At 46.5% G+C, this 11087-nt stretch overlaps 1 protein-coding gene across 7 annotated transcripts in view; it reads right to left on the reverse strand.

Annotated features, from left to right (window-relative positions):
- LOC119971186 (telomeric repeat-binding factor 2-like) overlaps positions 1-10605 on the reverse strand; it is a 62851-nt gene extending 52246 nt beyond the window's left edge. For all 7 annotated transcript variants that reach the window (XM_038806393.1, XM_038806391.1, XM_038806389.1 and 4 more), the window contains exon 1: positions 10399-10605. In XM_038806393.1, coding sequence (XP_038662321.1) covers positions 10399-10591 — 193 coding nt within the window. In that variant the 5' untranslated portion in view covers positions 10592-10605. The remainder of the gene's footprint in view (positions 1-10398) is intronic.
- Positions 10606-11087: the final 482 nt, after the last annotated feature.

The following is an 11087-nucleotide window of genomic DNA, read 5'->3' on the forward strand; positions in this document are numbered from 1 at the left end:
ATTTTTCTGCAAGCAGCTCAACAGATCATTCAGTACATGGAAGAAAAGGGAATTAAAATTCAAGAATAAACATAATAGGGCAACACAAGATATACAATACATTAGCATCGGATGAAGCATACAGGGTGTAGTGTTAATGAGGTCAGTCAATAAGAGGGTCATTTAGGAGTCTGGTGACAGTGGGGAAGAAGCTGTTTTTGAGTCTGTTCGTGTGTGTTCTCAGACTTCTGTATCTCCTGCCTGATGGAAGAAGTTGGAAAAGTGAGTAAGCCGGGTGGGAGGAATCCTTGATTATGCTGCCCACTTTCCCCTGGCAGCGGGAGGTGTAGATGGAGTCCATGGATGGGAGGCAGGTTTGTGTGATGGACTGGGCGGTATTCACGACTCTCTGAAATTCCTTGCGGTCCTGGGCCGAGCAGTTGCTATACCAGTCTGTGATGCAGCCAGATAGGATGCTTTCTATAGTGCATCTGTAAAAGTTGGTACGGGTTAACGTGGACATGCCAAATTTCCTTAGTTTCCTGAGGAAGCATAGGCGCTGTTGTGCTTTCTTGGTGATAGCGTCAACGTGAGTGGACCAGGACAGATTTTTGGTGATGTACACCCCTAGGAATTTGAAACTGCTAACCATCTCCACCTCGGCCCCGTTGATGCTGACAGGGGTGTGTACAGTACTTGGCTTCCTGAAGTCGATGACCAGCTCTTTAGTTTTACTGGCATTGAGGGAGAGATTGTTGTTGTTACACCACTCCACTAGGTTACATAGAACATAGAACACTACAGCGCAGTACGGGCCCTTCGGCCCTCGATGTTGCGCCGACCTGTGAAACCATCTGAAGCCTATCTGACCTACACTATTCCATTTTCATCCATATGTCTATCCAGTGACCACTTAAATGCCCTTAAAGTTGGCGAGTCTACTACTATTGCAGGCAGGGCATTCCACACCCCTACTACTCTCCGAGTAAAGAAACTGCCTCTGACATCTGTCCTATATCTATCACCCCTCAATTTAAAGCTATGTCCCCTTGTGTTGGTCATCACCATCCGAGGAAAAAGACTCTCACTGTCCACCCGATCTAACCCTCTGACTATCTTATATGTCTCTATTAAGTCACCTCTCAGCCTTCTCCTCTCTAACGAAAACAACCTCAATTCCCTGAGCCTTTCCTCGTAAGACCTTCCCTCCATACCAGGCAACATCCTAGTAAATCTCCTCTGAACCCTTTCCAAAGCTTCCACATCCTCCCTATAATGTGGTGACCAGAACTGCACGCAGTACTCCAGGTGCGGCCGCACCAGAGTTATGTACAGCTGCAGCATGACCTTGTGGTTCCGAAACTCAATCCCCCTGCTTATAAAGGCTAGCACACCATATGCCTTCTTAACAGCACTATTAACCTGGGTGGCAACTTTCAGGGATTTATGTGCCTGGATGCCGAGATCTCTCTGTTCATCTACACTACCAAGAATCTTGCCATTAGCCCAGTACTCTGCATTCCTGTTACTCCTTCCAAAGTAAACCACCTCACACTTTTCCGCATTAAACTCCATCTGCCACCTCTCAGCCCAGCTCTGCAGCTTATCTATGTCCCTCTGTATCCTATAACATCCTTCAGCACTATCCACAACTCCACCGACCTTTGTGTCATCTGCAAATTTACTAACCCATCCTTCTACACCCTCTTCCAGGTCATTTATAAAAATGACAAACAGCAGTGGCCCCAAAACAGATCCTTGCGGTACACCACTAGTAACTGAACTCCAGGATGGACATTTGCCATCAACCACCACCCTCTGTCTTCTTTCAGCTAGCCAATTACTGATCCAAACCGCTAAATAACCTTCAATCCCATACTTCCTTATTTTCTGCAATAGCCTACCGTGGGGAACCTTATCAAACGCCTTACTGAAATCCATATACACCACATCAACAGCTTTACCCTGATCCACCTGTTTGGTCACCTTCTCAAAAAACTCAATAAGGTTTGTGAGGCATGACCTACCCTTCACAAAACCGTGTTGACTATCGCTAATCAACTTGTTCTTTTCAAGATGATTATAAACCCTATCTCTTATAACCTTTTCCAACATTTTACCCACAACCGAAGTAAGGCTCACAGGTCTATAATTACCAGGGTTGTCTCTACTCCCCTTCTTGAACAAGGGGACAACATTTGCTATCCTCCAGTCTTCCGGCACTATTCCTGTCGACAAAGACGACATAAAGATCAAGGACAAAGGCTCTGCAATCTCCTCCCTGGCTTCCCAGAGAATCCTAGGATAAATCCCATCTGGCCCAGGAGACTTATCTATTTTGACATTTTCCAAAATTGCTAACACCTCCTCCTTTTGAACCTCAATTCCATCTAGCCTGGTCAACTGAACTTGAGTGTTCTCCTCGCCAACATTGTCTTTCTCCAGGGTTCTCTATATCCCTCCTGTATTCTGACTCGTCGTTATTCGAGATCCGGCCCACTATGGTCGTATCGTCAGCAAGCTTGTAGATGGAGTTGGAACCAAGTTTTGCCACGCAGTCGTGTGTGTACAGGGAGTAGAGTAGGGGGCTAAGTACGCAGCCTTGCGTGGCACCGGTATTGAGGACTATTGTGGAGGAGGTGTTGCCGTTCATTCTTACTGACTGTAGTCTGTTGGTCAGAAAGTCAAGGATCCAGTTGCAGAGTGGAGAGCCAAGTCCTAGGTCTCGGAGCTTGGCTGGGATTATGGTGTTGAAGGCGGAGCTGTAGTCAATAAATAAGAGTCTGATGTACGAGTCCTTGTTTTCGAGATGCTCTAGGGATGAGTGTAGGGCCAGGGAAATGGCGTCTGATGTGGACCGGTTGCGATGTTATGCAAATTGAAGTGGGTCAAGGCGTTCCGGGAGTATGGAGGTGATGCGCTTCATGATCAGCCTCTCAAAGCACTTCATTACAACTGACGTCAGGGCCACCGGGCGGTAGTCATTAAGGCACGTTGCCTGGTTCTTCTTTGGTACCGGTATGATGGTGGTCTTCTTGAAGTAGGTGAGGACCTCGGAGTGGAGTATGGATAGGTTAAAGATGTCTGTGAATACCTCTGCCAGCTGGTCTGCACAGGCTCTGAGTGCACGACCAGGGATCCCGTCCAGGCCCGTCGCCTTCCGTGGGTTCATTTTCAGGAAGGCCGATCTGACTTCGGAAGCTGTGATGGCGGGTATGGGTGAATTATGGGCTGCTGGGGCATTCAACAGCAGATTGGTGGTTACCTGCTCGAACCGAGCATAGAATGCATTACGTTCATCGGGGAGGGGTGCGCTGCTGCCAGAGATACTGCTCGGCTTCGCTTTGTAGCTGTTATGTTGTTTAGTCCTTGCCACAACCGCCAAGAGTCTGTCTGTGACTCTAGCTTAGTTTGATATTCTCTCTTGACATCTCGGATGGCTTTGCGAAGGTCGCACCTAGATTTCTTGTATAGGACAGGGTCGCCTGCCTTGAACGACCACTGTGGTAGCACAGTGGTTAGCAATGTTGCTTCACAGCACCAGGATCCCAGGTTCGATTTACAGCTTGGGTCACTGTCTTTGTGGAGTTTGCACGTTCTCCCTGTGTCTGCGTGGTTTTCCTCCGAGTGTTCCGGTTTCCTCCCACAAGTCCCGAAAGACGTGCCGTTCGTCATTTGGACATTCTGAATTCTCCCTCTGTGTACCCGAACAGGTGCCAGGGTGTGGCAACTAGGGGCTTTTCACAGTAACTTCATTGCAGTATTAATGTAAGCCCACTTGTGACAATAAAGACTATCTTTTTTTTAAATTAAAAAAAATAAAGATGAGCACTTGAAACGCCTCGGTATACAAGGTCACAGACCAAGTGCTGCAAAATGGAATTAGAATGGTGCTTGATGGCCAGCGCAGACCTGATGGGCCGAAGGGTCTCCTTCCATGCTATAAAACACTATCACACTCCTGATTTAAATGGTGGACAGGCTTTGGGAATTGAGGAGGTAAATTACTCACCACAGAATTCCCAGCCTCTTATCTACTCGTTACGCCAGTATTGGTATGGCTGGTCCAGTTATGTTTCAGATCAATGTTAACCCCCCAGGATGCTGATGGTGAAGGTTTCAGCAAAAGTAATGTCATTAAACATCAAGGGGAGACGGTTAGATTCTCTTTTGTTCGAGATGGTTATTGTCTGGCACTTGAGTGGCGTGAATGTGATTTGAAATTTGCTGGGTAGAAGGATGGAGGTGAGAGTGTTTTCAGTATTTAAAACATTCCCTGATATTAAATGTGTAAAAGACACATTTTGCTGTAATTAGCATTTTAAAGGTGTCAATTTGATCTTAAGAATGCAAGTTTCAGATCTCCCAGGTCGATAGTTGTGTTTTTATCTGATGGGGAAATTCCTTGTTCAGCTTCACTTACCATTAAAAAAAAGAGAATTTTATTTCAGAAATTCAATTGCTTGTTTTTAGTAGGAGATTTTTGCGACTACCATTCAGGTTAGGGTTTCATCTGTCTGTGCTGATTTCACATTTGAAGATTTCATTCCTGGAAGCATCATGGCATTAAGTTGAATCAAATTGTACCAGACCACCGATCCTTACTTCTCTGCTGTATGGGTCTTCTACAGGCACCACATCAAACCTCTGGAATGCTTCCAGCAAAGACACACAAGATCAATCATGACAATTCAATGGCAGGACAAAAATCAAAACAACGGCCTTTAACCTCCTAGCTCCCGAGTGTCAGATTTGGGGGGTACCCTAAAATTGCGTGGGAACCCTTCTTGGAAGTTCCCAGGTAAGTGTTTCCCAGTAGTTGTCCAGATGGCTAACTTACCCTGGAAAATTGTGCTGCATTGGAACCATCTAACAAAGCGATATAAACTACGGATGGTTCTGCCAGATTCACACTCTTAGTTACTCTGAGTTAGAAGGAATACAAGCACTTCTTTTAAACATCAGTTTATTGGAGTTTCTCAATTTTTCCCCCCACAAATAAAGTAAAAACAAAAAGTCAGCTGCAGGTGTCAATGTACAACAATTACATCTAGAACAACAGTCATTATATTAGGAACAACAAGACTGAATGACTCGGGGACAAAATCTTCTCCAATAGACTTCCCCCACAGATAAAAGACTCATCTGCATCTGCTCACAAACAGGATACAAGCAACAATTTAGCCCACATCACAACCATAGCTTAAAAGAGAATGACAGAAGAAGAAAATAATACCCGAGAATCCCAGAACCAAGTGAAATTGGCGAACTTTTAGAGCACAATTTGCACTCTCCTCCAGACCGTCACTCCATTCTCACATTTGAGCAAAGACAAATTCAAAAAGAGGACCAGGCACAACCAACCCCATGTCAATAATACATGATCTCCCACAGAGAAAGGAAGAGAGCAAGAACAAGAGCCAAGAATGAAGAAACGGACCCCACCACCCCACTCCAGGACAAAACAGAGCACCGAACTGTCAACATCAATACTGCCCCCACAGGGCAGACAGCAACCTTGGGATCAAGACCCAAAACATAGAAGAAGTTAGCCTGGTCCCAGTCAGAAACCCACACTACGTTGGGAAGGCCGTCAGAGAAGACCCCAAATCAGCACCCCCTGGAAGGGAAGGTTGGTACCACCCAGCCTTCACCCTCCCCCCCCCCCCCCCCACTTCCTAAGAAAAGGAATTGACCGCTCGAAATACCAACAAAAATAATTGCTTTGTCCGTGCCACCAAGGTCCAACTTCCAATACCACTAAACCATGAGGGCATCAAATCTAAGAGGATAACGGTGACACTTTTAACACTTCATCTGGTTCGAAGAAAATGAAGAGAAGAGCAATCACATCCACTATATTACGACAAAACAAAGACCGGCCAAACAATCACTACACGGGCCCACCTAACTCGCTGGAGGAAATAACCAAGGATAAAGAATAAAGACTGGGCCCCGCCCTTAACCTACTCAAACTCAAAGCCTCTCAAGTGTGGAATGCCCACCTCGGGGAAACACTCCACGGTGGTGCCATTGCCCAAGGGGCACTGGGATGATGACTGTGACACTTGGCCTAGCTTAGCCCCGCCACAGGAAGAAACAGGATAATGACTGCGGCACCCGGTCTGGCATAGCTCAGCACCGCCACGACAAAAATAAAATGAAGGAACTCTCCCCTAAGACAATCATAACCCTCCATCCAACACCACCCCAGGGCTGGGCTCATCTGGTCCCGTGGGAAACACAGGATCTACAAGGGCCCTCTCAAGAGTGACCACCACACCAGACACACCACCAAAAATAGAGGATATTAAGGCCGGGCTTGCCACAAAGGTTCAGATAGCATAAGAACAGTCAAAGAGAGAGGATATTCGTGATAATAGACCAACCCCTCCCCAAGGGGAGCTCAACAAACTCCAAACCTCAACAGGATAAAACACAGTTCGTCTGGGCCCAGAGAAGACCAAGTGCAGCCAAATTAGATCTGACTATGGGGGATCTTCCTCAAGCATAGGCGAGGACAAAACTGCCCTTGCCACCTACATCGTCCACCCTTCACCCTGCTCCAACTATGCTGTCCCTCCCCACAAGAATGCAAAATGATAAAGAAAATGTGCACAACTCCCACAAACAAAATTCAGCTCAACATGATACAATCGGATTAACATTGGATAATTGATGGTGCAAGACATCACCCTGAATTAATTCAGTTTCCCGCAAGCAAAGAAAATAACCACATTAACAGACAACATCATGATCAGAGAGTTAAGTCCAGGATCAAAACTGGAGATGTGAGGTAGTTATCAGGATAAATGATCACTCCACTGGCACATAATGAAAGCTGGCATCAAGGATAGTGCAAGGATCTAAAACGGCAAGCATCTTCCAAGATCTTCTACGGATTTCAACAATCCGAACACGAGCTTCATCGCTTCCAGCCTGCCGACCCCTCTCAGCCGATATCTGGAACAGTACCACATCGAACCAGAGGTTGGAAGGCCACCCTAACCAGAGGCCTCGAAGACAGAATCAATTGTACTCCACCAGTCAACTAGAATGAAAGCCTACTTGACTCAAAAAAGCTGAAACACTTACCAACAACTCTTGGTACATTAGACTAACCATGTCGACCAAGGCAAAAAGAAATGTGCATAAGGATAAAAATAAAGATTGAAAGCTGAGCAGAGCCAGAGTTTGTAAAAACACAGCAGCTTGCGCACACATCACTCCCCCACCCATAAATTCATCAAAACTATTTTAAAGACCCAGACCGAGTCCCGTACGAGACTCCCCGAACTAAGCATCCAACCTCCTCACCTGCATGGGCTTCCACCCCATCGTCAACCTAATCACCCACTGCCCCATCCCGACGTGAACCTCACTGCCTCACCACACCCCCAGCCCGAGAGTCCAATTCCCTCTGTCTCTCCCCTCCCGCCCCCGGGCTAACTTTGACAAAGTCATCCGGACTCGAAATATTAGCTCTGTATTTTTCCCACATATGATGTCAGACTTGCTCCAATTTTACTGATGACACAAAACCAGGTGGAAATGAGTTGTGAAGAGGAAGCAGAGGCATCAAGAGGATTTGGTCGGGCAAAGTGAGTCGGGAAGAACGTGGCAAAGGGAATATAAGGTAGAAAAATATCAAGTTATCCACTTTGCTTAGAAAAACAGAAATGCAGAGTATTTAAATGGTGAGAGTTTGGGAAGTGTAGATGTGCAAAGGGAACTAGATGTCTTTGCTTATAAGGCACAGAAAGCTATTTTGCATGTGGAGAAAGAAATTAGGACAGAGGTCAAATAATATGTCAGTCTTTCTTGTATGAGGATTTGAGCACAAGAGTAAAGAAGTCTTGTTGCAATTATAGAGAACCTTGGTGAGACCACACTTGGGGTAGCATGTACAGTTTTGGTATCCTTACCCAAGGAAGGATATACTTGTCATGGGGGGGGGGGGGGGGGGGGGGGGGGGGGGGGGGGGGGGGGTCGGCGGCAGGGGATTCAACCAAGGTTGATCCCTCGAATGGTGCAATTGTCCTATGAGCAGTGATTGCGAGCACTAGGCATGTTTTCTCTCGCGTTTAGAAGAACAAGTGCGCAAATCTGGGAGTTTTACCATTCAGACTGGTCGGGAAAAGTTTTAGAATTGGAGTGGGGAGGGGGAAAGAGGAATCAGTGGGGTCAGGTGGAGAAGGCCTCCCTGTTGGCGGCCCCATTCCCGTTGTCTCTGGGCAGATATACTAGAAATCCCATGGTTGCATCTTTGCTCAGAATATGGAACTAATTGAGCCGGCACTTTGGGCTAAGAGGCTTGTCGACACTGGCCCCATTATGTAGGAATCATTGGTTTATGCCAGGAAAGATGGATGCGATGTAAGGTAGGTGGTGCAGGGAAGGAGTAAAACGGTTGAGAACCTGTTTATTGAAGGAAGGTTTGCGTAACTAGAGGAATTACATGGGAAATTTGAGTTGCCTAGAGGGAGCAAATTTAGATACATTCAAACCTGGAACTTTGCAACAAACTATCCTCATTTCCTCATCTGCTGAACACACGCTACTGGAGAAGTTCTTGACTCGGGACGACCAGGGAAGGGGAAGATTGGAGACATTTCTGGGTGGATACTGGGAACTGATAATGCGGCAATGGAAGAAATAAAGAAGCGGCAGGATTGGGAATTGAGCTGGGGGGGGGGGGGGGGGGGGGGGGGGGGGTCCTGGAATGAGATCATGTACCTAATTAACTCAACTTCATCCTGAGCCTCATCCAGTTGGAGGTAGCGCACAGGACAGGACTCACATGACGAGGGCCTGGATGAGCAGATTTTTCCCAGAGACAGCACGAGTGAAAAAGTGCAGGGGGGGGGGGACTATTTGCATATGTTCTGTGAGTGCTCAAAGCTGAGGAGTTACTGGGCTGCTGTGTTTGACACAATATTGGACATAATGGCAGTCAAGCTGGCACCATGCTCTTTGATTGTAATCTTTGAGGTTTCAGAGTTGCTGAAGCTGTTGGGAAGGGGGGGGGCTGACATGGTGGCCTGCACCTCGCTGACTGCAATGCAACGAATTCTATGAGTTGGAGATTGACGGTGCCACCAGGGGTTTCGGCAAGGCTGGGAGATCTGATCAAGTTCTTGAAGTTAGCAAAAATTAAATATGCACTCAGGGTTTGGAAGAAGGATTCTTTTGTGCAATGGAAGCTCTTTCTATCTCTGTTTAAAGAAATTTGCATCATAAAAGCGTAGGGGGAGGGGGAATAGGAGGTGGGGTGGGGGAATAGGAGTTTTTTTTTTAAAAAGAGGGGGAAAGGGGGATGTTTTTTCTCAAACTGTTTGTAACCTGTTGCCAGCTGAATTACTGTTTGCGAATGTATGTGTTTGAAATAAAATATTTTAAAAAGTGAACAAAAGATTATCTTATTGACAGATTCAAAATTCTTCAGGGTAAATGTAAGCTTTATGTTTCTCTTGGCTGGGTGTCCAGAACTAAGGGACAGAGTCTCAAAAGAAGAGACTACAATGTGGAGAGATTTCTTCAGAGAATCTTGAGAATTCTCAGAGGGCTGTGGAGGCTGAGTCATTCAGTTTATTCGAAACAGATCTATAGATTTCTAGGCACCAAAGACATCATGTGAAATGGGGAGATAGTGTGGAAAAACGGCTGAGGTTGAAGATCAACCATGACCTGGTTGAATAGCAGAGCATGCTTGAGGGGCCGAACAGCCTCTTCATGGTCCTTTTCCCCCTAGATTTTAATCACTTTCAGCTTGAACATAAACAACCATCTTCCCTACATCTTTTTTGTTTACTGTTATTTCGAGCCAATTGACAAATGTAAATGTTAGTATTGCTGCATTACAGAACCGAGGTCCCAAGTTCCATCCCGGCTCTGGGTCACTGTGGAGCTTGCATATTCACCCTGTGTTTGCGTGAATTTCACCCGCACAACCCAGAGATGTGCAGGGCAGATGGGTTGGCCACGCTAAATTATCCCTTAATTGGAAAAAAATGAATTGGGGTACTCTAAATTTATTTCTTAAAATCAAATGTTGCAGGAAACATTCCAAAGGCGGCATTCTCGAATCTGCAACCGTGGAGGTTAAAGGTATATGTTTATTTGTAAAAGTTACCGTTTATGGATGTCCTGCCTCGTTGTGTAACTTACTTAGGCATCCTTTATCCCCCCCCCAAAACTTTGTGCAAGTTAAAAACTGATCAACTCTTACTCTAAAACACAATCTGGAACTCGTCGGATAACGCAGCAGAGTTCTCTCAGCATGGATTAACTCTGCGTATCCTGTTCGATGCTGGCCAGCTTTACCCGCGCATCCCGCCAATGCTTGGGACTAATTTGTAAATAACGGACTCGTCTCCAATCTTTAATCCAGTTCCTACAACTCGCCGTCTCTCGTCTCACCTGTTATCACGTTGAGAATGGCGCAAAATTCCTCGTACGCCCCAGCCCTGAATGCTTTGAGTGCGCAGTACAAGTTAAACTCCAGCGTCCAACCGTTCACCACTCGTTCGGGGTCCGGGGCAACTCCAGCCTGGCCGCCGACTCGCCCGTGATGTGCCTCCGAGTCACTCGTTGACGCCTGACATGCCGCCATTTTTCGTACAAAAAAAACGGAAAATGGTGCTGCCCCGCGGCCCGTGATGCTTTGGGGCGAAAGGCAGGCCGATGTGCCACCATCTTGTGAAGGTCATTCCTTTTTTTCGCTGCCAACGCTGCGCGGCTGTCCCGATGTGACGTAATTGCGAGCGACGGTGTTCCATTCGCCAGCTATGTCTGTCTGTGCCGCGGTTCTGAATTATGTTTGACAGTGAAGCGTTGTCCTTGCAACTATTCAACTTTTGAGTTCTAATCTTGGTTTAAAAGTTCATGCAAGACCCTTTCTGGATGCTACGGAATATGCAAATACTGAGGAAATGCAGTGAATTGACAGTGCCCTTCTTCTTCTCGCACTGTTGGCACAAATCAAAGCCACACACAGGCCTCAGTGTCTTTTTTAAAATTTGGAATACCCAATTAAGGGGGAAATTTCGGGTGGCTAATCCACCTACCTTGCACATCTTTGAGTTGTGGGGGCGAAACCCAGGCAAACC

This window comes from Scyliorhinus canicula, chromosome 9 (assembly GCF_902713615.1).
Source record: "Scyliorhinus canicula chromosome 9, sScyCan1.1, whole genome shotgun sequence".
NCBI classification, from domain to species: Eukaryota; Metazoa; Chordata; class Chondrichthyes; order Carcharhiniformes; family Scyliorhinidae; genus Scyliorhinus; species Scyliorhinus canicula.